The sequence below is a fragment of the Microcaecilia unicolor genome, chromosome 3, assembly GCF_901765095.1.
Source record: "Microcaecilia unicolor chromosome 3, aMicUni1.1, whole genome shotgun sequence".
In the NCBI taxonomy this organism is placed as follows: Eukaryota; Metazoa; Chordata; class Amphibia; order Gymnophiona; family Siphonopidae; genus Microcaecilia; species Microcaecilia unicolor.
Genome location: NC_044033.1, coordinates 509,188,581 through 509,216,267, shown reverse-complemented (window position 1 = coordinate 509,216,267; position 27,687 = coordinate 509,188,581). Strand labels below are relative to the sequence as shown.

Genomic DNA, 27,687 nt, shown 5'->3' with positions numbered 1-27,687 from the left:
AAATTGTCCTCACCCAGCTGATGAAAGCTCCTTTTTGAGCCTATTGACCTGCCATCTGAACTACCTGACCTACAAGATCTTATTTTTGGTGGCATCACTTCAGGCCATAGAATCAGTAAGCTACAGGCCCTAGTAGGCCTCTGCATCTATCCTAAGTTCCTTGAGGGCAAGGCCCTAAATCCTCTCTTGCCCTACACAAAACCCGCTTAAATGCCTTTTATACTTCTCTGGTTTTTAAAAACCAACTCTGTAAGGGTTCATCAAAGCGCGACTACCTTCTACACAGTAACTATAAGCACTAAGCCCATCTCTGTACAGCCTCTAGTTGTTTGATTCATGAGAGGTTTGCTGTTGACAAAGACCCCTGTCAGTCCTCCAATAGTGTCATGGGACCTCAAAGTTGTCCTCACCCAGCTGTTGAAATCTCCTTTTTGAGCCTATTGACTTCTGCCATCTGACCTACCTAACCTAATCTGCAAGATCTTATTTTTGGTGGCAGTCACTTCAGCCCATAGAGTCAGTGAGCTGCAGGCCCTAGTAGTCTTCTGCATCTGTACTATGTTCCTTCCTAAGGAAGTGTTGGAGTTCCATCTTAAATTGTCCTGCCAACATTTTTCCCAAAACCTCATGCCCATCCTGGCAAGAGTGCTCTGCACACCTCGGACTGCATGTGAGCGTTAGTCTTATATCTGGAATGGACTAAAGCCCATAGAAAGTCCACCCAGCTTTTTGTTTTGAACCTAACAGGATGGGGGCAGCCATCTGTAAATATTCTTTATCTGATTGGCTGGCAGACTGCATTCCTTTCACTTATACCCAAGCTAGGCTGACTCTGGAGGGCTATGTCATGGCTCACAATGTCAGAGCAATAGCTGTGTTGGTAGCCCACTTGAGGTCGGATTCCTTTGAAGAGATTTGCAAAGTTGTAACGTGGTCTTGAGCCCACATATTCACATCTTGCTACTATCTTGAGCAGAATACCCAACGTGATAGTCAGTTTGGTCAGACGGTTCTATGGAATTTGTTTGGAGTCTATAATCTAACTCCACCCTCATAGGCCCATTCTTCTTTGTTCTAGGCTGCACCTTTACAATAGGCTTGTTTTGTTGTTAATGTTGTTGGATCTAGTTGGCTTTGCCACTGCAAGTCCCTATTGACTGTTCTTGTTGTTTTTCAGGGAGCTTGGTAGCTAGGAGTTCCCGTATGTGAGAATACTCTGTCCTGCTCAGAAAGATAGTGACGGAACCCACAAGGAGAAAGGGTTGATGCTAGATCAAGTGCTCAGAAATAGAGGATGTGTTTTCAATGTCCAGATGTGTGCCTACCTAGGCAATAGTGAAGAATGAAAGCAAAGTACAGACACACAAAATTCAAAGTACTAGATTTCAGACATGCTGATTTTGGTAAAAGGGGGGAATACCTGAAGAAGCAGCTGATGACATGGGTAGGCATAGAGGAAGTAGAAGTGTATTGGTCCAAGCTGAAAGCTGCTATAAATATGGCAACTGATCTTTATATGAGGAAAGTAAACAAAAACAAGAGAAACAGGAAGCCTATATGGTTCTTCAAACAAGTGGCTGAAAAAATAAGAGCAAAAGAGGCTTTGTTCAAGAAATACAGAAGAACGCAGCAAGAGGATTTCGGAAAAGATTACCAGATTAAACTCAAAGAAGCAAAGAGGAAAATATTGCTAGCAAAAGCACAGGCAGAAGAAAAAAAAACATTAAAGATGTAAAGAAAGATGACAAGATTTTTTTCAGATATAATGGTGAAAGGAGAAAAGCCAGGAATGGAATTGTAAGACTGAAAGATGCTAAGAATGGTTATGTGGAAAGTGATGAGGATAAAGCAACTTGCCAAACAAATACTTCTCTTTGGTGTTCTTGGAAGAAAATCCTGGAGAAGGACCACGATAGTCTGCTGAAGGTATATATGGGAATGGAGTGGATAATGCACCGTTCATGGAAGAAAGTGTTTATAAACCACTTGAATATCTGAAAGTGGACAATGGTCGGGCTGTGGGGAGTCTGAGGGTTCTGGCAGGCCCTCATGGACAGATGATCCCGAAGAGGGTGCCTGTTTGCCACTGGATTCTGATGATCCCAATGCGGTTTGGATTTTCCACCGCAACGAGCTGCCAGCTCTCATTACTGACGCCTCTCGATTGATGACTACTGAAGGCGGTGCCTCCTCTGTTAATCTTAGGATGGCAAGTACTAAGAAGCCTGCCCGGGCCTTTCCTATGCATGACTCCATCCAAGAGCTTATTTCTGCTCAATGATCTGACCCCGATGGGCCTTTGAAAGTGGCCAGGGCTATGGGTCAGCTTTACCCTCTGAGTGAGGAGCACTTGGCCCCTTTGGGGATGCCTAAAGTGGACGCATTGGTCACGGCGGTAAGTAAAAAGACCACCCTCCCAGTAGAGGGAGGGGTCGCTTTAAAAGACATGCAGGACCGGCGGCTAGAATCCGCGCTGAAGCGGTCCTTTGATATCTTTGAAAGATACCTTATTCCGAACCATGCGCTTTTGAGATTCTGTCTGCCTTCCCCCAGTTTTTATTTTTTATTTATTATATTTGTACCCTGTGCTTTTAAAAGCTGCTCTATCTCCTCTGTTGTTCATTGAGATCTATTCAGGTGCTGGAATTATTGTCAACTATTTAAAAGTTTGTTCTCCTTTCAGTTCAGCAATTGGAATTCATTGGAGCCCTACTAGTCATGGTTCAGGCTCAAGCCTTATCTACCAACTTCCAGGGGAGATGCCATGATCAGCATGAACCAGCAAGTCGCAGCTCAGCAGATGTTGCGGTTGTTGGGCCACATGACCTCCACATGTCATGCCCATTGTATGCTGCCATTTGAGAGAGGCCCAGTGGACTGTAGCTTCCCAGTAAGATCAGGCCTGTTCCTAAAAGCTTTCAGAGATTGCCTAATGCACCAATTTATCCTCATTCAAACTGATAGTTTAAGATGTACTGTGTCAACAAGCAAAGGGGCATGGGATCGTCAGAAAGAGATCGGCTACTGTACCAAATAATCCTCATTCAAACTGATAGTCAGTTTATGATGTACTGTGTCAGTAAGCGGGGGGGGGGGGGGGGGGGGGGGGCACAGGGCCGTATCTCTTGTGTCACAAAGCAGTCGGGATGGGACAGTGGGCCTCCAACCATAACATGGTGGTCAGGGCCACATATCTGGCAGACAGACAAAGCAGGGTCTTTCAACATGGGTGTTGCCTGGGAGATCTTCCGAGTATGGGGCACCCCCTTAGTTACACTCTTTTGCCTTCACAACAAAGTCGCTCAGCTCCGCTCCAGACTGAGATCACATGGCAAATTTGCTTCGGATGCCTTTCTCCTTGGTTGGGGGGAACGTTTTCCAAGTTTAATCCATATTTGATATACCGCCCATGCAAAGATCCATACTGAGTTGTGTGCACCTGTATGCGTATCCTCCCATAAGTCTAGTGAGGAAGGCTTTGCAGAAACTCAAGCAACTATGATTCTCATTGTGCCTCACTGGGCAAGACAGATATAGTTCCCTCTACTTCTGGAGTTAACCTCTGAAGATCTGTGGGGGCTAGACTATTTCCAACTTTGATTACTCAGAATGAGGGGGTCCCACATCCCAAACTCCAGTCCCTAGCCTTTCATGACTTGGATGTTGAGATCACCTGATCACCTTCATCACCCTCCCCCTCAGTCCCGCCCAACACTAACCACTACTTCCAGGAATCTCCAGGCTGTCGACCCTCCCACCTTATCCTCTAGTATCTCTAATCTCCTCCCTTCCATCATGTCCTCCGTCGACAAGGCTGTCTCCACTTACAATGCCACTCTCTCCTCTGCTCTGGACACCCTTGCACCATCCATCTCCCGTCCCACAAGGCGCACTAATCCCCAGCCCTGGCTGACCCCTTGCACCCGATCGGCTGAACGCCTCTGGAGAAAATCTCGCACCCATACTGATTTCATTCATTACAAATCCATGCTTTCCTCCTTCCAGTCCTCCTTATTCCTCGCCAAACAGGACTATTACACCCATCTGACTAATTCCCTCAGCTCTAACCCTCGTCGTCTCTTCGCCACCCTTAACTCCCTCCTCAAAGTGCCCCCCCCCCTCACTCTCTCCTCAATCACTGGCTGACTACTTCCGCGACAAGGTGCAGAAAATCAACCTCGAATTCACCACCAAAGCATCTCCTCCTCTTCACCCTATTATAACCCACTCCCTCAACCAACCAACCCAGGCCTCCTTCTCCTCGTTTCCTGATATCACCAAAGAGGAAACCGCCCATCTTCTTTCCTCCTTGAAATGCACCACCTATTCCTCTGACCCCATCCCCACCAACTTACTTAACACCATCTCTCCTACTGTCACCTCCCCCCCCATCTGTCATATCCTCTACCTCTCTCCACTGCAACTGTCCCTGACACCTTCAAGCATGCTGTAGTCACACCACTTCTCAAAAAAACCATCACTTGACCCTACCTGTCCCTCCAACTACGACCGCATTTCCCTCCTACCTTTCCTCTCCAAGATACTTGACGTTCACAGCCATTGTCTTGATTTTCTCTCCTCTCGTGCCATCCTCTATCCGCTTCAATCCGGCTTTCGCCCCTTACACTCGACAGAAACGGCGCTATCTGAAGTCTGCAATGACCTCTTCCTTGCCAAATCCAAAGGCCACTACTCCATCCTCATCCTGCTTGACCTATCCGCCGCTTTTGACACTGTCAATCACAATTTACTTCTTGCCACACTGTCCTCATTTGGGATCCAGGGCTCTGTCCTCTCCTGGTTCTCCTCTTATCTCTCCCACCATACCTTCAGAGTACATTCTCATGGTTCTTCCTCCACCCCCATCCCGCTGTCTGTTGGAATTCCTCAGGGATCTGTCCTTGGACCCCCTTCTTTTTTCAATCTACACCTCTTCCCTGGGCTCCCTGATCTCATCCCATGGTTTCCAATATCATCTTTATGCTGACGACACCCAGCTTTATCTCTCCACACCAGACATCACTGCGGAAACCCAGGCCAAAGTATCGGTCTGCTTATCCGACATTGCTGCCTGGATGTCCAACTGCCACCTGAAACTGAACATGGCCAAGACCGAGCTTATTGTCTTCCCACCCAAACCCACTTCTCCTCTCCCTCCACTCTCTATCTCAGTTGATAACACCCTCATCCTCCCCGTCTCATCTGCCCGCAACCTCGGAGTCATCTTCGACTCCTCCCTCTCCTCTGCGCATATCTAGCAGATAGCCAAGACCTGTCGCTTCTTCCTCTATAGCATCAGCAAAATTCGCCCTTTCCTCTCTGAACACACCACCCGAACTCTTATCCACTCTCTCATTACCTCTTGCCTTGACTACTGCAACCTACTCCTCACTGGCCTCCCACTTAGCCATCTATCCCCCTTTCAATCCGTTCAGAACTGTGCTGCACGTCTTATCTTCCGCCTGGACCGATATACTCATTTCACCCCTCTCCTCAAGTCACTTCACTGGCTTCCAATCAGGTACCGCATACAGTTCAAGCTTCTCCTACTAACCTACAAATGCACTCAATCTGCAGCCCCTCCTTACCTCTCTACCCTCATCTCCCCTTACGTTCCTACCCTTAACCTCCGCTCTCAAGACAAATCACTCCTTTCAGTACCCTTCTCCACCACTGCCAACTCCAGGCTCCGCCCTTTCTGCCTCGCCCCACCCCATGCTTGGCCGACTGAGAGGATGCACTGTGAGGAGCTTTGCTGGAAATCGGTCCAAGGATCGGTCTTCAGCGCTCCTCACTGTCGCAGCTAAACTCCGGGAGAACCCGAGGCACACAATCCTCCCATGCTGGGAGTGCAAACTTTCCCAAACCCGATTCTCCGCTCCTGACGTGGGAACAGCCCGGGAGCGAGCCAGGGTGGAGAGTGGAGAAATGCACGTGGCGAGCCGACCCACATACCTGCCGACTAAAATCGTTTCAAAAACCCCGGGCGCCCCAACTGGAGCACTCACCCGGTGCCTCGAAGGATTAGTGGGTAGCCACCCAAGCGGAATCCACCCCGTAGGGCCCCGAGTTGCCAGCAAATAGACTGAGGCCGCCACGCCACCCGAGCTGAGGTCAGCCTGGAAGAGGCCCAAACTGCCAGCTCACTGACCGAGGCCACCAAGCCACCCGATCCGAAATCGGCCCGGAAGGGGCCCGAGACACCAGCACACCGACCTGAGCATAACGTGGTAGGTGATGACCCTGGGCCGGAATTGTGCGGCTCTCGTGTGGAACTTAATGGAGACGGCCGCCACCGAGTAGATCGGAGCTGAGTACGGGCAGAGACGCTAAGTAAGAGCACCACTGCCCCAGTGAGGGATCGGACAGACGCCGACTCAGCAGTCAAACCACGGCGACTAATGCTACACGCGGCGGTAAGACTGGTCTTAGAAGAGGCCCGGGGGCAGCGCTTAACAGAGAAGGAAAGTTGCACAGCAGACACTACGGCCGAGGTACTGCTGCCCCGAGCTGACGCTGCAAGATAGAACCTTTAACAGCTCCACAGAGGACTCGAACCTCTCCTTCCCACTCCTGCCAGGTGCCCTTCGGCCCACCAGCTTATCCTGGTCCTCCTGCTTGGCTCTTCTCTCTTCTCTGCTCCAGCTTATCCCAGTCCATCTGCCCCAGCTTGTTACAGTCCACCTGATCCAGCGTATTCCAGTCCGCCTGATCCAGCTTCCCTATGCTTGTTCCAGTCCATCTGCTGCAGCTTGTTCCAGACCGCCTGATCCAGCTTCTCCCTGCTGTTCCAGTCCATCTGCTCCAGCCTGTTCCAGACCGCCTGATCCAGCTTCTCCCTGCTGTTCCAGTCCATCTGCTCCAGCCTGTTCCAGTCCGCCTGATCTAGCTTCTCCCTGCTTGTTCCAGTCCATCTGCTCCAGCCTGTTCCAGTCCGCCTGATCTAGCTTCTCCCTGCTTGTTCCAGTCCATCTGCTCCAGCCTGTTCCAGTCCGCCTGATCTAGCTTCTCCCTGCTTGTTCCAGTCCATCTGCTCCAGCCTGTTCCAGTCCGCCTGATCTAGCTTCTCCCTGCTTGTTCCAGTCCATCTGCTCCAGCCTGTTCCAGTCCGCCTGATCTAGCTTCTCCCCGCTTGTTCCAGTCCATCTGCTACAGCTTGTTTCAGTCCGCCTGATCCAGCTCATTCCAGTCCATCTGCTCCGGCTTGTTCCAGCTTGTTCCTGCCGCTGTGCTGTCCACCGCATTCACCGTTCCTGCCTGCCTGATAGCCAATCAACCAACCTGTATGCTGTCAGCCCGTCAACTTGCCTGCCCTTAACCTGCCTGCTTGCCAGCCCTTCAACTTACCTGCTTGGCTCCTAGCCTGCACAACTACCTACCCGCCAGCCCATCACTCTCCTGACTGACTGCTCCCTTTCAACCTGCCTGCCTCCCAGCCCATCTACCTACCAGCCCATCACTCTCCTGACCTGACTACCTGCCTGCCCAGTCCTAAGCCTCCAGTCCGGCTTCCTGCCCTACCTGTTGATTAACACCTCAGTCACCACATATGCACCTGTAAACATCTCGGTCACTACTCATGGCCCCCTTACACATTCTCTTCCTTGCCATATCCCTCCCTAATCTTTTCCCCCTCCCACCACTGTACACCGCACGATTTCACTGCCCATCCAGGTCCTCTCCCGTCCTGCTCACTACTGCAATACCCTACCCACCCCTGTCCCCCACCACCTCACCATCCCTACTGTCCTCCTCCTCCTCCTTCCTAGCTCTCAACCTTCAACACCTGCTTCCTGCTATGAACCCTTCCCCATTCCTCCTCAGCGCATCCCGTCTTCATCGCCTTCGTCACCCTACCTCCCCCACCCTCCTCCGCGCTCTCTTGCTCCTTCTCTTGCTATCCGCAGGAGACATCAACCCCAACCCAGGTCCCCCTCACCTGTCCTCGTCCTCGTCTCATCCATGCAAACGTTTCCACGATGTCTCCAATCTCATCTCTATTACCCTCCTCCCCCTCCTCCCTCCCCTTCTCGTATGCCCTGTGGAATGCCCGCTCGGTCTGCAACAAGCTTTCCTTCACCCATGATCTCTTTATCTCCCGTTCTCTTCAACTGCTCGCCCTAACTGAAACCTGGCTCACCCCCGACAACTCTGCCTCAGGTGCAGCCCTATGCCATGGAGGTTATCTTTTCTCCCATTCTCTCCGCCCAGTTGGTCGCGGTGGCGGCGTCGAGCTACTACTCTCGCCCTCCTGCAGTTTTCAACCTCTCCTCCTACCACAGTCTCACTGCTTCTCATCCTTTGAAGTTCACTCCATCTGACTATTCCACCCGCTGCCACTTAGGGTTGCAGTCATTTACCCCCCCCCCCCCCCCCCGATAAGTCCCTCTCTTCCTTCCTTACCGACTTCGATGCATGGCTCTCCGTTTTTCTTGAGGCTTCATCCCCATCCCTCATTCTCGGTGACTTTATCATACACACTGATAACCCATCCGACTCTTACGCTTCTCAGTTCCTCACTCTAACCTCCTCCTTTAACCTCCAATTGAGCTCCATCACACCTACTCACCAATCTGGCCACTGTCTTGACCTCGTTCTCTCCTCGACCTGCTCTCCCTCCAATTTCTGCGCCTCAGCTCTTCCCCTCTCCGACCATCACCTGCTCACCTTCACACTTCATCACCCTCCCCCTCAGTCCCGCCCAACACTAACCACTACTTCCAGGAACCTCCAGGCTGTCGACCCTCCCACCTTATCCTCTAGTATCTCTGACCTCCTTCCTTCCATCATGTCCTCCGAGTCTGTCGACAAGGCTGTCTCCACTTGCAATGCCGCTCTCTCCTCTGCACTGGACACCCTTGCACCGGCCATCTCCCGCCCCACAAGGCATACTAATCCCCAGCCTTGGCTGACCTCTTGCACCCGATACCTTCGCTCCTGCGCCCGTTTGGCTGAACGCCTCTGGAGGAAATCCCATGCCCATACTGATTTCATTCACTACAAATTCATGCTATCCTCCTTCCAGTCCTCCCTATTCCTCGCCAAACAGGACTATTACACCCATCTGACTAATTCCCTCAGCTCTAACCCTCATCGTCTCTTCGCCACCCTTAACTCCCTCCTCAAAGTGCCCTCCACTCCCACCCACCCCCCCTCACTCTCTCCTCAATCACTGGCTGACTTCTTCCGCGACAAGGTGCAGAAGATCAACCTTGAATTCACCACCAAACCATCTCCTCCTCTTCATCCTATAACCCATTCCCTCAACCAACCAACCAACCCAGGCCACCGCCTCCTCTTTTCCAAATATCACCGAAGAGGAAACTGCCCACCTTCTCTCCTCCTCGAAATGCACCACCTGCTCCTCTGACCCCATCCCCACCAACTTACTTAACACCATCTCTCCTACTGTCACCCCCCCCACCCCATCTGTCATATCCTCAACCTCTCTCTCTCCACTGCAGCTGTACCCGACACCTTCAAGCATGCTGTAGTCACACCACTCCTCAAAAAACCATCACTTGACCCCACCTGTCCCTCCAACTACTACCCCATTTCCCTCCTATCCTTCCTCTCCAAGATACATGAACGTGCCGTTCACAGCCGTTGCCTTGATTTTCTCTCCTCTCATGCTATCCTTGATCCGCTTCAATCTGGTTTTCGCCCCCTACACTCGACAGAAACGGCACTATCTAAAGTCTGTAACGACCTGTTCCTTTCCAAATCCAAAGGTCACTACTCCATCTTCATCCTCCTCGACCTATCCGCCGCATTTGACACTGTCAATCACAATTTACTTCTTGCCACACTGTCCTCATTTGGGTTCCAGGGCTCTGTCCTCTCCTGGTTCTCCTCTTATCTCTCCCACCATACCTTCAGAGTACACACTCATGGTTCTTCCTCCATCCCCATCCCGCTGTCTGTCGGAGTTCCTCAGGGATCTGTCCTTGGACCCCTTCTTTTTTCAATCTACACCTCTTCCTTGGGCTCCCTGATCTCATCCCTTGGTTTCCAATATCATCTCTATGCTGATGACACCCAGCTTTATTTCTCCACACCAGACATCACTGCGGAAACCCAGGCCAAAGTATCGGCCTGCTTCTCAGACATTGCTGCATGGATGTCCAACCGCCACTTGAAACTGAACATGGCCAAGACCGAGCTTATTGTCTTCCCTCCCAAACCCACTTCTCCTCTTCCTCCACTCTCTATCACAGTTGATAACACCCTCATCGTCCCCGTCTCATCTGCCCGCAACCTGGGAGTCATCTTCGACTCCTCCCTCTCCTTCTCTGCGCATATCCAGCTGATAGCCAAGACCTGTCGCTTCTTCCTCTATAACATTAGCAAAATTCGCCCTTTCCTTTCCGAGCACACCACCCGAACTCTCATCCACTCACTCATTACCTCTCGCCTTGACTACTGCAACCTACTCCTCACTGGTCTCCCACTTTGCCATCTATCCCCCCTTCAGTCCGTTCAGAACTCTGCTGCACGTCTTATCTTCCGCCTGGACCGATACACTCATATTACCCCCTTCCTTAAGTCACTTCACTGGCTTCCAATCAGGTACCGCATACAGTTCAAGCTTCTCCTATTAACCTACAAATGCACTCGATCTGCAGCCCCTCCTTACCTCTCTACCCTCATCTCCCCTTAGGTTCCTACCCGTAACCTCCGCCCTCAAGACAAATTCCTCCTCTCAGTACCCTTCTCCACCACCACCAACTCCAGGCTCCGCCCTTTCTGCCTCGCCTCACCCCATGCCTGGAATGCACTCCCTGAGCCCATCCACCAGCCCCCCTCCCTGCCCATCTTCAAATCCTTGCTCAAAGCCCACCTCTTCAGTGTCGCCTTCGGCACCTAACCACCATACCTTTATTCAGGAAATCTAGACTGACTCAACTTGACATTTCGCCCATTAGATTGTAAGCTCCTTAGAGCAGGGACTGTCCTTTTTGTTAATCTGTACAGCGCTGCGTAACCCTAGTAGCGCTCTAGAAATGTTAAGTAGTAGTAGTAGTGATTTGCATCACTTCAGCTGCCTGAAGGTGTCTCCTAGGGTCCTGCTTGCTTCCAAAAAATATTCCAGTAAGAGGTCATATAGTTTTGGAAAAGATTTGGCATCTGGTGCGAGGACAAGGCCCTAGATCCCTTTTCCTGCCCTACACAAAAACTGCTTTAGTACCTTCTACACCTTTCTGAGTATGTAAGGGTTCACCTCACTGCAATTGGTGCTTACGATCACCATGTGGAAGGCAAGCTCATCTCTGTATAGCCTCTAGTTGTTCACTTCAGGACCGCCGAGAGACTGGGCCGGGCCCGGGACAAGGCCGCCCCCGGGCCCCCCTCCACCTGCTACCTGGCCGGGCCCTCTCTCCACCCCCGGGCCCTGTGCACTAACCTTGCGCCTCCCTCAACTTCGCAGCAAGCAGCGGCAGACCTCTCCTCCTTTCCGTGCCCTGCCCTCGCGGACGTTACGTCAGGCAAGGGCGGGACACAGAAGGAAGGAGTGGCCTGCCGCTGCTTGCTGCGAAGGTGAGGGAGGCACTTTAAAATCAGCTCCGGGAGTGAGGGCGGGCCGGACTGCGACGGCGCCGGACCCCCCCCCCCCCCCCCCCCCCCCCCCCCCCCCCGAGCCTGGGGACTTTTGTCCCCCTCCCCCCCCCCTCTCGGTGGCCCTGGTTCACTTCATGAGGTATGCGTTTGATAAAGCCTCCCCTTCCCACCGAATCAAATCTCCAGTATCATGGGACCTCAGCATCTTCCAGCTGATGAAAGCTCCTTTTGAGTTGCTTGACACTCGCCATCTGAAGTTCTGACCTGGAAGGTTTTGTTTTTGGTGACAGTCTGTTAGCACACAGAGTTAGCAAGCTTCAGTCCCTAGTAGCTGATCACTGTATACAAGATTTCATCATAACAGAGTAATTCTTTGCTCGCATACTAAGTTCCTTCTGAAGGCAGTGTTGGAATTCCATCTTAATCAGTTAACTGTCCTGCCAACATTCTTCCCTAAACCTCATACCCATCATGGCGAAAGTGCACTGCACACTTTGAACTTCAAGTGGGGCTTGGCCTTTTATCTGGAGCGGACTAAAGCCCATAAACAGTCCTCCTCCCAGCTTTTTGTTTCTTTTGACCCATATAGGATTGGGACAGCCATTGGTAAACCCACTTTATTCAATTGGCTAGCAGACTGCATTTCCTTCACCTATGCCCATGCTGGGCTGATTCTAGAGGATCATGTCATGGCTCACAATGTCAGAGCTGTGGCTGCATTGATAGCACTCTTAAGGTCAGCCTCCATTGAGGAGATTTGCATAGCTGCAACCTAGTCTTTCAGTCCACATTCACATCACACTGCTTGCCTTGAGCATGATTCCCAACATGACAGTCGGTTTGGTCAGACAGTTCTGCAGAATTTGTTCAGAGTCTAGAATCCAACTCCACATTCCTAGGCCCATTTTTGTTCTGTTCCAGGCTGCATCTGCATGACGGGGATGTATATAACTGTTTAATTGGTTTCTGGTTGGCCTTGCCTATTGCAAGTCCCTGTTGTCCAATGTTTGTTTTCAGTGAGCCTGGTAGCTGAGGGATTGCTATCTGTGGTAATTGTCCTGCTTGTCCTCAGAAAAAGCAAAGTTACTGACCTGTATCAGGTGTTTTTGGAGGACAGCAGGACACATTACCACATACCCTCCCACCTCCCCTAGGAATTGTAGTCTCTGAGCTTTTGTATTAAACTGCCTGGTCCTGTGCAGCTGAGACAGGTGGGAAGGTATAGGTACATGTGCATGTGCAGTCGGGGCTGCCAAAAGTGTCTAGAAATTAAAAATGCTGGGATTATCTTGCAGTCTTAATCACCCCATACACTCCATCACACACACTTAGTTCGCTTGATTCACACTTGCTAGTTCTGTGCAGCCCAAGATTTATTCATTATGAACACACTCATCATTCAGCTTTTTTTTATTTGGCCCCTATGCTCTGGAATAACCTACCGAGCCACTTAGGTAATGAAGAATCATTTACTAAATTTAAATCCCTCCTCAAAATGCATTTCTTTCAGCAGGCTTTTGGCTAATAGATTTACTCTTTTCTGGACCAGCCCCTGAAGTACAGTAACTTTTAATCATTGCTTAGTTTAGTATTTCTGGTATGAATGTGTGTGTTTTGTCCTATCAATATTGGTGTTCCTTGTCTGATTTTATATCTTGATTATTCTTTTATTGTACACTTCTTAGACTCTTCTGTTTTGGAATATGTGGTATATCAAGCTTATTAAACATTAAATATAGTGTCCGTACCAAGGCTCCATTAGATGACGCCTTAAATTCTGAATAATAATGCTATACACGATCCATGCTAAACCGAAATCTCATCACAAGACTGATTAAACTTCTTCTCATTTATGATCAAGCACTACCACTTTAAACCTTATGCCGAATAGGGTCTCTCTACAGTCAAAGACCAAATGTATGTTCAACCAACGTAACCTACATGTTATACCTTAATGTATTCTTTACTATGTATGTATGCACATGGTGTGTGTGTGTATATATATATATATATATATATATATCCCATGATTAGTTCCATATATGCTATGTACCATGTATGTTACCATGTATGTATGCACCTTAACGTAACACCACTTGTAATTTTGTTACCCGTAAATGGCAACCGCCATTATGGCAAATGTAAGCCACATTGAACCTGCAAATTGGTGGGAAAATGTGGGATACAAATGCTACAAATAAATCTATGGTAATAAGTGTGCTGCTGCCCTTGGAGAACATCTGCTACAGGTGAGTAACTTTGCTTTCTTTGAAATGATAAACCTTTCTTTCCTTAAAAAATAACATTTTATTTATCTATCAGGTTCTCCACCTTCCAGTGAAATACCAGCTGGTGGATACCCATTCATGGTAACCTCAAATTATGGATATGCAGTGCCAGTCGTACAGGCTTATGCATTTGGCAAATACCTTGGTTATTTGAAAGTTATATTTGATGATGATGGAAATGTAATTAAAGCATTTGGAAATCCTATTCTTTTGAACAGTACAGTTCCTGAAGGTAAGCAAAATCAAGATTTTTTTAATAGCTCTGATTTTAAAAGTCTACAACATGCTGTTAAACACGAGTTACAAAGCTTTCTCTGTAACTTTGCAGTACATAAAAAGATAAGGAAATGTAAAACAAAATATATAATTCTGTCTTTTTTTAATATTACCTTCCCAACATATTTATGGTCTAGAGCAGTGGTCTTCATTAATTTTTAAGCTGGGGCCACATTGGATCCTAATGAGCTGAAGGAGAGCTGCCATGTTGATCAGTGTGTGTCCATGATACCCAACTCACCTTCAAACTACATTGGGAAGTATCCTCAAGGTTATGAGCATTTCCAAATGCATTTTTTGTCTGTTAAGAAATGCCTTGTCCTTCAAGCATATAGCTCTTCCCCACCCTCCAAATCCACTTTCCCCTTTTTGTCCTAGCCTGAGTAGAAAGGCAGAGTAGCAGGGGGTAATACAGACAATGGGGCCTCCCCAGAGGTTTCGGGGGGGGGGGGGGCTGCCATTGACCCCCCCCCCCCCCCCCCCCAGGCCTTGTATTGAAGAACACTGGTCTAGAGGAAAGGTGGAACAGGGAATTACAACGGAAACATTTGAATATCTAGCTGACTTCAATAAGATTTTAGAATATAATCTCATAGATTAAAAAAAAGCCCAAGGTCAAAGGATAGTAATATAATGAGGAAGGGAGGCCCAAAAAGAACTGTGAAAAAATGCAAGCTCACTGAGGGTGGTAGACACTTGAAACAAATTTCCAGTGCAAGTGGTAAGCGTCAAAATTGTGAAAGATTTCAGATATGCTTCTGACTTGAGTGGAAGAAGACCATGTTTTGTGACTAGTGTCTACACTACCACAATATAATACAGGTACAAATGGGAACAGAACTGTATAAAATCTGTTCGAAATTATGTTCAATAAAGTTTCACAGGTTGGGGGTCAGTTGATTTAAGGAGTTGCAAGCTACTAGGTGTAACTACTTGCTCACTACTCAGTCATTGTTGTCCTTTTATACTGATAAATAGCAGATAAAACAAGAGAATGAAGGCAAATTAAAACTGTAAGAAAATAGGATGCAGTGATATGAGTGTATTGCCATAAAATATAACCCTATGACCTCAAAATATATACTTATAAGTAAAATATAAATAAAATAAAATACCCAGTGTACCTGAATGTAACTCACCTTGAGCTACTACTGAAAAGGTGTGAGCAAAATCCAAATTAAAAAAATAATACGCTTGCTCCCTTGTTTACCTGCTAAATGGAAGGGGGAAATGAAGAAGTCAGATAACGTAACTGGATAAATGTTTGTTTTAAATAAGTGTGTGATCTTTTTCTGAGCTGAATAACACTTTTAGAGGCCCTTTTACTAAAGCTTAGCACATGCTAAATGCTAAGAAGCCCATAGGCATAAAATGGACTTTTTAGCATGTGCTAAGCTTTGTAAAAAGGCCCCTTAGCGTTTATTTCTCAACAGCAGTTCAGCTGGATTGAAGATTCTCTTGTTTCTGGTATTTTTTCAGAGGACTTCTCTGAAATTATTCTTACTCCAGTATTGAAAAACTCTTTAAACTCTAAATGTGATCCCATCAAGTTGTTTCAATACCATATTTTGTTAAAATAATGTAGGCTGTGGTGACTAGACAGCTGGTGGTTTACTTGGAACAATTTGAGTTGTTGCATGTGTCCCAGTCTGGATTTCGGGTTAACCATAGTACAGAAACTTTATTAGTTACGCGAATCTACTACTACTATTTTCAGCTACATTAGTGTTTCTGTCATCCTACTACTACTACTATTTAGCATTTCTATAGAGCTACAAGGCATACGCAGCGCTGCACAAACATAGAAGAAAGACAGTCCCTGCTCAAAGAGCTTACAATCTAATACACAAAAAATAAAGTAATCAAATCAATTATTGTCCGAGGACAAGCAGGCTGCTTGTTCTCACTGATGGGTTGACGTCCTCGGCAGCCCCCCTCCATCGGAAAGTTTACTAGCAAAGGCCTTTGCTAGTCCTCGCGCGCCCATGCGCACCGCGCATGCGCGGCCGTCTTCCTGCCCGAAACCGGCTCGAGCCGGCCAGTCTTCTTTCGTCCGTGCTCGGTACGGTCGTGTTACGCCGTTCGTGCCCCAGAGAGTCGACCTCGCGCGTCCTTTTCGACATGTTTTTTCCTTGTTTTTCTTTAAAAAAGTTCGGGAAGCGCTCCGGAAGTGTTCCGGAAGACCCTTTCGGGTTTTCTGCCCTTCCCGTAATTTTCACAGCTTTTGCCCCGTAAGTTTTCTTTCGTTGTCGGGGTAGGCCTAGTTTGGCCTCGGTCGAGATTTTTCTCCCTTTAAATTTTGGTGCTTCAATTTTCGCCATTTCGGCCTTTGATTTCGCCGGCGTGATTTTTCCGCCCATGACATCGAAGCCTTCCAGCGGCTTCAAGAAGTGCACCCAGTGCGCCCGGGTAATCTCGCTCACTGATAGGCACTCTGCGTGTCTTCAGTGTCTAGGGGCCCAGCACCGCCCTCAGAACTGCAGTCTGTGTTCCCTGTTACAAAGGCGGACTCAGGTAGCGAGATTAGCCCAGTGGAACGTTTTGTTCTCGGGCTCTTCGTCGGCATCGGCACCGGGATCTTCGAGTGCATCGACGTCGTCAGCGTCCAGACCATCTTCCTCGGCCGCCCCTGCATCGAGTGCATCGAGGCATCGGACCTCTGCATCGGCGCCGAGGCATCGGGCGACTGCATCGACGTCGGTGGTACCGAGACTTCGTCTGCTGATGTCGTCGGACGGAGGTGCATCGTCAGGAGTGCAGGTGAGGGCTGTCCATTCCCCTGCTGGTGGCGGTGAGCCTTCGGGTGGGTCTCCTCCTACCCTGAGGGCTCCTGCGGTACAGCCCCCCCGGGATCGACCCTCTTCGGTCTCGGCCCCGAGGAAGCGACGGATGGATTCTACGTCCTCCTCGTCGGTGCCGGGGAGCTCCGGTGACATGCTTCGGAAGAAGTTGAAGAAGCATCGACACCGGTCTCCTCCCCGTGTCGGCACCGAGAGCTCTGGGTCGCCGAGGGATTCGGCACCCAGCAGGCATCGGCACCGAGAGGACCGCTCACCCTCTGTTCAGGAGGTGTCGATGCGCTCCACTCTGGACAGCCCGGAACAGCCTCCTCGCCCGGAACAGGTTCTGACGTCGACGCCTGCATCGACCTCTCAGCCTTTTTCTGCAGCCACTCTGAACGAGAGCCTCCGGGCCGTTCTCCCAGAGATTCTGGGAGAGCTGTTGCGCCCTACCCCTCCGGTACCGGCGGTGCTTGCGCCTCCGGTACCGTCGAGCGTGGCGCCGGCTGGTCCATCGCCCAGGTTGAGGTCCCCGACGTCGGTACCGCGTGCGGTGCCGACCGCGGCCACCTCCCAGGAAGGCTCCCCGACTACGTCGGCGGAGGGAGCTTCGCCGATGCGGGCGAGGGAGTCTACCTCTCGACGCCCCCATCGTGGACGTGGCTCCACGGAGTCGAGCCGGGCGAGGTTGCAGACACAGGTCCGTGAACTTGTGTCTGACACCGAGGGTGAGGCCTCGTGGGAGGACGAAGAAGACCCCAGATATTTCTCTGACGAGGAGTCTGAGGGTCTTCCTTCTGATCCCACTCCCTCTCCTGAAAGGCAGCTTTCTCCTCCTGAGAGTCTGTCTTTCGCTTCCTTTGTCCGGGAGATGTCTACGGCCATCCCCTTCCCGGTGGTTGTGGAGGACGAGCCCAGGGCTGAAATGTTTGAGCTCCTGGACTATCCTTCTCCACCTAAGGAAGCGTCCACTGTTCCCTTGCATCATGTCCTGAAAAAGACATTGCTTGCGAACTGGACCAAGCCATTAAGTAATCCCCACATTCCCAAGAAGATCGAGTCCCAGTACCGGATCCATGGGGACCCAGAGCTGATGCGCACTCAGTTGCCTCATGACTCTGGAGTTGTGGATTTGGCCCTAAAGAAGGCTAAGAGTTCTAGGGAGCATGCTTCGGCGCCCCCGGGCAAAGACCCTAGAACCTTAGACTCCTTTGGGAGGAAGGCCTACCATTCTTCTATGCTCGTGGCCAAGATCCAGTCTTACCAGCTCTACACGAGCATACACATGCGGAACAATGTGCGGCAGTTGGCGGGCTTGGTTGATGCTCTTCCCCCTGAGCAAGCCAAGCCTTTTCAGGAGGTGGTCAGGCAGCTGAAGGCGTGCAGAAAATTCCTGGCCAGAGGAGTTTATGACACTTTTGATGTTGCGTCCAGGGCCGCTGCTCAAGGTGTGGTGATGCGCAGGCTCTCATGGCTGCGTGCCGCCGACCTGGAGAATAGACTCCAGCAGCGGATTGCGGACTCGCCTTGCCGTGCGGACAACATTTTTGGGGAAAAAGTCGAGCAGGTGGTAGAGTCTCTCCACCAGCGGGACACCGCATTCGACAAGTTCTCCCGCCGGCAGCCTTCAGCATCTACCTCTACAGGTAGAAGATTTTTCGGGGGAAGGAAGACTGGTCCCTATGCTTCTGGTAAGCGTAGGTACAATCCTCCTTCCCGACAGCCTGCGGCCCAGGCTAAACCCCAGCGCGCTCGCTCTCGTCAGCAGCGTGCGCCTCAGCAAGGCCCCGCGGCTCCCCAGCAAAAGCAAGGGGCGAGCTTTTGACTGGCTCCAGCAGGGCATAGCCGACATCCCAGTGTCAGTGCCGGGCGACCTGCCGGTCGGGGGGAGGTTGATAGCTTTTCACCAAAGGTGGCCTCTCATAACCTCCGATCAGTGGGTTCTGCAAATAGTCCGGCAAGGATACACCCTCAATTTGGCCTCAAAACCTCCAAATTGTCCACCGGGAGCTCAGTCTTACAGCTTCCAGCACAAGCAGGTACTTGCAGAGGAACTCTCCGCCCTTCTCAGCGCCAGTGCGGTCGAGCCCGTGCCAGCCGGGCAGGAAGGGCTGGGATTCTATTCCAGGTACTTCCTTGTGGAAAAGAAGACAGGGGGGATGCGTCCCATCCTAGACCTAAGGGCCCTGAACAAATATCTCGTAAAAGAAAAGTTCAGGATGCTTTCCCTGGGCACCCTCCTCCCCATGATTCAGCAAAACGATTGGCTATGCTCTCTGGACTTGAAGGATGCCTACACTCACATCCCGATACTGCCAGCTCACAGACAGTATCTGCGATTTCAGCTGGGCACACGCCACTTCCAGTACTGTGTGCTACCCTTTGGGCTCGCCTCTGCGCCCAGGGTGTTCACAAAGTGCTTGGCTGTAGTAGCAGCGGCACTTCGCAGGCTGGGGGTGCACGTGTTCCCATATCTCGACGATTGGCTGGTGAAGAACACATCCGAGGCAGGAGCCCTGCAGTCCATGCAGATGACTATTCGCCTCCTGGAGCTCCTGGGGTTTGTGATAAATTATCCAAAGTCCCATCTTCTCCCAGTGCAGAAACTCGAATTCATAGGAGCTCTGCTGGATTCTCGGACGGCTCGCGCCTATCTCCCAGAGACGAGAGCCAACAACTTGTTGTCCCTCGTCTCGCGGGTGCGAGCGTCCCAGCAGATCACAGCTCGGCAGATGTTGAGATTGCTGGGCCACATGGCCTCCACAGTTCATGTGACTCCCATGGCCCGCCTTCACATGAGATCTGCTCAATGGACCCTAGCCTCCCAGTGGTATCAGGCCGCCGGGGGTCTAGAGGACGTGATCCACCTGTCCACGAGTTTTCTCAAATCCCTATATTGGTGGACGATTTGCTCCAATTTGACTCTGGGACGTCCCTTCCAAATTCCTCAGCCACAAAAGGTACTGACCACGGATGCGTCCCTCCTGGGATGGGGAGCTCATGTCGATGGGCTTCACACCCAAGGAAGCTGGTCCCTCCAGGAACGCGATCTGCAGATCAATCTTCTGGAGTTACGAGCGATCTGGAACGCTCTGAAGGCTTTCAGAGATCGGCTGTCCCACCAAATTATCCAAATTCAGACAGACAACCAGGTTGCCATGTACTATGTCAACAAGCAGGGGGGCACCGGATCTCGCCCCCTGTGTCAGGAAGCCGTCAGCATGTGGCTCTGGGCTCGCCGTCACGGCATGGGGCTCCAAGCCACATATCTGGCAGGCGTAAACAACAGTCTGGCCGACAGGTTGAGCAGGATTATGCAACCTCACGAGTGGTCGCTCAATTCCCGTGTGGTACGACAGATCTTCCAGGTGTGGGGCACCCCCTTGGTAGATCTCTTCGCATCTCGAGTGAACCACAAAGTCCCTCAGTTCTGTTCCAGGCTTCAGGCCCACGGCAGACTGGCATCGGATGCCTTCCTCCTGGACTGGGGGGGGGGTCTGCTGTATGCTTATCCTCCCATACCTCTGGTGGGGAAGACTTTGTTGAAACTCAAGCAAGACCGAGGCACCATGATTCTGATTGCTCCTTTTTGGCCGCGTCAGATCTGGTTCCCTCTTCTTCTGGAGTTGTCCTCCGAAGAACCGTGGAGATTGGAGTGTTTTCCGACCCTCATCACACAGGACGAAGGGGCACTTCTGCATCCCAGCCTCCAGTCGCTGGCTCTTACGGCCTGGATGTTGAGGGCGTAGACTTTACCTCTTTGGGTCTGTCAGAGGGTGTCTCCCGCATCTTGCTTGCTTCCAGGAAAGATTCCACTAAGAGAAGTTACTTCTTCCATTGGAGGAGGTTTGCCGTCTGGTGTGACAGCAAGGCCCTAGATCCTCGCTCTTGTCCTACACAGACCCTGCTTGAATACCTTCTGCACTTGTCTGAGTCTGGTCTCAAGACCAACTCTGTAAGGGTTCACCTTAGTGCAATCAGTGCTTACCATTACCATGTGGAAGGTAAGCCGATCTCAGGACAGCCTTTAGTTGTTCGCTTCATGAGAGGCTTGCTGTTGTCAAAGCCCCCTGTCAAGCCTCCTACAGTGTCATGGGATCTCAATGTCGTTCTCACCCAGCTGATGAAACCTCCTTTCGAGCCACTGAATTCCTGCCATCTGAAGTACTTGACTTGGAAGGTCATTTTCTTGGTGGCAGTTACTTCAGCTCGTAGAGTCAGTGAGCTTCAGGCCCTGGTAGCCCAGGCCCCTTACACCAAATTTCATCATAACAGAGTAGTCCTCCGCACTCATCCTAAGTTCTTGCCAAAGGTCGTGTCGGAGTTCCATCTAAACCAGTCAATTGTCTTGCCAAGATTCTTTCCCCGTCCTCATTCCTGCCCTGCTGAACGTCAGCTGCACACATTGGACTGCAAGAGAGCATTGGCCTTCTATCTGGAGCGGACACAGCCCCACAGACAGTCCGCCCAATTGTTTGTTTCTTTTGACCCCAATAGGAGGGGAGTGGCTGTAGGGAAACGCACCATATCCAATTGGCTAGCAGATTGCATTTCCTTCACTTACGCCCAGGCGGGGCTGACTCTTGAGGGTCATGTCACGGCTCATAATGTTAGAGCCATGGCTGCGTCGGTAGCCCACTTGAAGTCAGCCTCTATTGAAGAAATTTGCAAAGCTGCGACGTGGTCATCTGTCCACACATTCACATCTCATTACTGCCTGCAGCAGGATACCCGACGCGACAGTCGGTTCGGGCAGTCAGTTCTTCAGAACCTGTTTGGGCTTTAGGATCCAACTCCACCCCCCGAGGGCCCTGTTTGTTCTGTTCCAGGCTGCACTCTCAGTTAGTTGGTAAATTTTTTAGGTCAATCTCATTAATGTCCTCGCCGTTGCGAGGCCCAATTGACCATGGTTGTTGTTTTGAGTGAGCCTGGGGGCTAGGGATACCCCATCAGTGAGAACAAGCAGCCTGCTTGTCCTCGGAGAAAGCGAATGCTACATACCTGTAGAAGGTATTCTCCGAGGACAGCAGGCTGATTGTTCTCACAAACCCGCCCGCCTCCCCTTTGGAGTTGAGTCTTCCCTTGAAGTGTATTGTCTTGCTACATACTGGACTGGCCGGCTCGAGCCGGTTTCGGGCGGGAAGACGGCCGCGCATGCGCGGTGCGCATGGGCGCGCGAGGACTAGCAAAGGCCTTTGCTAGTAAACTTTCCGATGGAGGGGGGCTGCCGAGGACGTCAACCCATCAGTGAGAACAATCAGCCTGCTGTCCTCGGAGAATACCTTCTACAGGTATGTAGCATTCGCTATATGTACAGGAAGGAGGAGAAGAGGGTAGGTGGAGGCGAGTGGTTACAAGTGGTTACGAGTCAAAAGCAATGTTAAAGAGGTGGGCTTTCAGTCTAGATTTAAAGGTGGCCAAGGATGGGGCAAGATGTAGGGGCTCAGGAAGTTTATTCCAGGCGTAGGGTGCAGCAAGACAGAAGGTGCGAAGTCTGGAGTTGGCAGTAGTGGAGAAGGGAACAGATAAGAAGGATTTATCCATGGAGCGGAGTGCACGGGAAGGGGTGTAGGGAAGGACGAGTGTGGAGAGATACTGGGGAGCAGCAGAGTGAGTACATTTATAGGTTAGTAGAAGAAGTTTGAACAGGATGCGAAAACGGATAGGGAGCTAGTGAAGCGACTTAAGGAGAGGGGTAGTATGAATAAAGCAACCCTGGCGGAAGACGAGACTGGGTGACAAAAGAAATGGATGAAGGCCGTGCGCTAGATGTAATCTACTTGGATTTCAGCAAAGCGTTTGATACGGTCCCCCACAGAAGACTCATGAATAACCTAAAAGGGCTGAACTTAGGACCAAAAGTGGTGAACTGGATAGAAAACTGGTTGACCGACAGGTGGCAGAGGGTGGCAGTAAATGGAATCCGCTCGAAGGAAAGGAAGGTGAACAGTGGAGTTCCTCAGGGGTCGGTGCTGGGGCCTATTCTGTTTAATATATTTGTGAGAGGGTTGGAAGGAAAGGTTTGCCTTTTTGCTGGTGACACGAAGATAGCCAATAGAGTGGATACCCTGGAGGGAGTAGAAACGATGAGAAGGGCTCTCCAGACGTTAGAAGAATGGTCGAGGGTCTGGCAGTTAAAATGTAATCAATATGGCAATTAGGGATCCCTCATATACAAGCTAGCTCTGATCATCCAATAAATTATAACAATTACACCAGTCGTTGCTTCACTGTAAGTGATTTATGTTATACTAGTGAAAAAGACCCGTTTCGGAGTGAAATGAAACGGGCGCTAGCAAGGTTTTCCTCGTAGTGTGTATGTTTGCGAGAGTGTGTGTGGGCGAGTGAGTGTGAGTGCGTGACTGTGCGAGTGTGTGTGTGTGTCAGAGAGTGAGACTGGGTGTGAGTGTGTTTGTGAGAGAGCGTGTGTGTGTCTGATTGACTGTGTGCGAGTGCATATGTGAGAGACAGTGAGTGTGAGAGAGAGTGTGTTTGCATGAGAGTGTGTGTATGTTGGTGTGGGGGCTGGTGAGTTTGCTTGTGTGTATAGGTGTGAGTGAGAGATGTTGATTTTTCATATTAGATGTTGTGTATTTGGGGGGGGAGTAGTGTTTGGCATTTTTTTGGGGGGGGGTGTTTGTGGGTGAGGATAGGGTTGTTTTGTAAGAGAACGTGCATGTTAGTGGCAGACAGAAATCATGTATGTTGTGTTTGTGGTTTGGGGACTGTGTGTGTGTGGGGAGTAGAGGGTAGTTGCATGTTTCTGTGAGTAAGTTTGATGTTGTTCCCCTGTACTTCCCTTTGTCGTGTTGTAGAGGGAGGATTTTGAGGGTGGGTTAGTTATTGTGTTTTTGGGGAGTTTGTGAGTTGCATGAGTAATCTGTGCGGATATGTTGGTTTTGTGGGGGTTTCTGGGGGGTGGTTACCGTTTTGACCTTTTCATTTTATATTGCTGCAAATGCAAGAGAAAAAAAAATGAAAGACCTGGAAAGACAAATTAAACTATAAATAGAAGAACAGCGGCAAAACTCTTCGCTCAGTACATTCCCTGTTGCACAGCCTTGACTGAGATACGCTTTTCCTGTAAGCGTTCAACTACTTGCCTTTTTGTGTGTGGAAAGAATACTTGTACAGGCTATCCTTTCTGTAAATGAAACACAGACTCCTAAGGTTGGGAGCGGAGCCTGACACTGAATCAGTCACAGCAGCAGCAGCAGCAGCAGCAGCAGCAGCAGCGAATATACAATGTTGTGGTCTCGAGAGCGGCCCCCAAACAGTGCCCTCTAGGTCCTAGTGCCTGCCTGAGCTAACGTACAGAACACAGCACCTGCAGTCCTCCCTGCATTCACCTCTCCCTGGCAGAGAACGAAATGTGAGCTGTGCCTTTTTCCTTGAAGCACTGGCCTGGACAGCTTGTTGAAAAACTCTTGGCAGAGGGCATGAATGTGGGAACTTGCTAGCAGTTCTCTTAATTACTTCTAAAGCTGTGTTATTTGTTGGGGTGGGGGAGGAGAAAGTTGGTGAACCTGGCGATCTGGATTGTGTGCTGTTGCTGGTAAGAATGTGTCTCCGTGTTGTTTTTTTTTGTTTTATGACCCTACCGATTTCAGCACCTCCAGTCCTCCCTGCATTCAAGCAGTGGCAGCTCATTGTGAGGCAGGGGGAGGAGTAGGGGGAAACACGCTGCGCGTGTTTCCATGCTCCTTACTCCTGCCTGTGATTCGTGAAACCGGATATCTATACCACCATGCAAAACGGAAGTGAGGCTTCATTAGAACGTTGGTGGTGCGTTTTATATATATAGATTATTTATTTTTTGTTTATATTTTTTTAATATGCAGTGCTCAGTATTTGCTGTTGTGCCAAATAACCATATGATACGGTGTCAGCCAGCAGTGCTCAACCATCACAGCACTGTTCCTGCCTGTCTACCTTCCATATTCAAAAACCTTTCTGCTGTTAACTTCAGTCTTAATAGTGTGAGAATAAATTCACTTATCTTAGCAGGCGCATAGTCTTTCAATGATGGGTCATATTGCGTTGCTGCTGATCAACCTTCACCCTAGTGCTGATGTTTAATATGTATAAACGATAAGCTTAAAGAAGATATCAGAATATTAAATGCCATGTGCATTTTCAAGTTTTCTCTGCAGCTTGTGGATACATTCCGTTGAAAACACCGTGTTGGAGAAACGTGGCCCCGCATCGGGAATAAAATGGAATATTGATTTTAATCACAGTTCACATCAGCACTAGGGTGAAGGTTGATCAGCAGCAATGCAGTATGACTCATCATTGAAAGTCTATACGCCTGCTAAGATAAGTGAATTTATTCTCACACTATTAAGACTGAAGTTAACAGCAGAAAAGGTTTTTGATTATGGAAGGTAGGCAGGCAGGAACAGTGCTGTGATGGTTGAGCGCTGCTGGCTGACACTATCATATGGTTATTTGGGACAACAGCAAATACTGAGCACTGCATATTAAAAAAATATAAACAAAAAATAAATAATATAGCATAAATCACTTACAGTGAAGCAAAGACTGGTGTAATTGTTATAATTTATAAGTTAAAATGTAATGCCAAGAAGTGCAGAGTGATGCATTTGGAGTGTAGAAACCCAAAAGAGAGATACCGAATAGGAGAGGAGAGATTAGTAAGCTCGACTCAGGAGAGAGACCTTGGGGTGTTGGTGTCTGAGGATCTAAAGGTGAAGAAACAATGCGACGGCCGTGGCCAGAAGGATGCTAGGCTGCATAGAGAGACGTATAACCAGCAGAAGAAAGGAGGTATTGATGCTCCTCTACAAGTTGTTGGTGAGGCCCCGCTTGGAGTATTGTGTTCAGTTTTGGAGGCCATATCTTGCTAAAGATGTAAAAAGACTGGAAGCGGTGCAAAGAAAAGCTAGAAAAATGGTATGGGATTTGCGTTGCAAACCTTACGAGGAGAAACTTGCCGACCTGAACATGAATACCTTGGAGGAAAGGAGAAACAGGTGACATGATACAGACGTTCAAATATTTGAAAGGTATGAATCTGCAAATGAACCTTTTCCGGAGACGGGAAGGCGGAAGGACTAGAGGACATGAATTGAGGTTGAAAGGGGACAGACTCAAGAGTAATGTCAGGAAGTATTTTTTCACAGAAAGGGTGGTAGATATGTGGCATGCCCTCCTGCGGAGGTGGTGGAGATGAAAACGGTAATGGAATTCAAACATGCGTGGGATCAACACAAAAGAATCCTGTTTAGAAGGAATGGATCTACAGAATCATAGCGGAGATTGGGTGGCGATGCCGGTATTTGGAGAGTAAAACCGGTGCAGGGCAGACTTCTACGGTCTGAGCCCTGATCATGTCTGAATAGGTATGGATGAGCTGGAGTGTAAATTTTAAGGGGCTTCAGTGTTAGCTTCAGAACTTTTAGTACAGGAACAGTGCGGGGCAGACTTTCACGGTCTTTTCCCTGAGAAAGGCAGGGACAAATCAAACTCAGGTATACATATAAAGTATCACATACCATGTAAAATGAGTTTATCTTGTTGGGCAGACTGGATGGATCGTTCAGGTCTTTATCTGCCATCATTTACTATGTTACTATGTTATTTCCTGTGTAAGGGTCAGAAAGCACATAATGCAGTTAGATCTTTCTAGCGCATTTCATCTGGTCGATCGTGAGAGATTACTTGAGATCTTAGATGATTTTGGTATTACAGGCAAGGTGTTATCTTGGATTAAAGGCTTTCTTACATTTCGAACTTATCGAGTAAAGATGCAAGGGTTGCTCTCAAAAAGCTGGTCATTGCCATCTGGTGTCCCCCAGGGATCTCCCCTGTCACGTGTCTTGTTTAATGTTCTTATATCCTGTTTATATTTACGCAGATGATGTAATGGTAGTTTTTCCTATTTTGACAGATCTTAGGGAAGCACATAATTGCACATTGTCCTACTATCATTGCTGACTAGATATTCACCACTTTAAATTAAATATGGAAAAAACTAAATTTCTTCTGTTAGGGAATAGGCAGAGCTTAAATTTAGACTCACAATTTAGTATTGATGTCAACTTTTATTCTTTAGATCGTACAGTTAAGATCTTGGATGTTACACTAGATGAGAAATTAACAATGGAACATCAAGTAAACTCTTTAGCAAAAAGCTCTTTCTATATGATGAAAAAACTAAGAAGCATTAGAAAATGTTTATCAGAAGATTTGTTTAGATGGCTGGTACAGTCACTTATTCTTAGCAAATTGGATTACTGTAATATTATATACCTGGGTCTACCAAAACAAACTGTTAGAAAAATTCAAACTATTCAAAATGTGACAGTTTCCTTAATTTTTTCTCTTAAGAAAACTGATCATATTACTCCATTTTTCATTAAACTACACTGGCTTCCAGTAGAGGCTGGAATGCTCTTTACATTGGGATGCTTATTATATAAGATCGTTTGTGGCCTGATTCTTTGCTATATGCTTTCTTTAGTATGTTATTCGGATTCATTATATCGATAGAATTTTCATAAATAATTATTTTTTTCCTTCCCTAGTTCTCGGGGAATCACCTCAAAGAAGTTGTTTGTTTGTTTGCTTATTAGTCTGCTATTTTTTGGCCTGCTATGTCATCTATGTTAAGTTGCTTGCCCAGTTGTTACTTTTAATAAAGATTTGAAGACATGGGGCCCTGTTTACTAAGCAGCGCTGTAGGCATGCTTACTTTTTAGCATGCGCTAACGCTAGAGACACCCACGCTTAGTATACAGAGCCCATGGTTGTTTCATAAA

At 49.0% G+C, this 27,687-nt stretch overlaps 1 protein-coding gene across 2 annotated transcripts in view; it reads left to right on the top strand.

Moving 5' to 3' along the window:
- The window catches only part of NT5E (5'-nucleotidase ecto), a 502,044-nt gene that overhangs the window by 78,774 nt on the left and 395,583 nt on the right, over positions 1–27,687 (top strand). For both annotated transcript variants that reach the window (XM_030199135.1, XM_030199136.1), the window contains exon 4: positions 13,882–14,079. In XM_030199135.1, the coding sequence (XP_030054995.1) occupies positions 13,882–14,079 (198 nt within the window). The remainder of the gene's footprint in view (positions 1–13,881; positions 14,080–27,687) is intronic.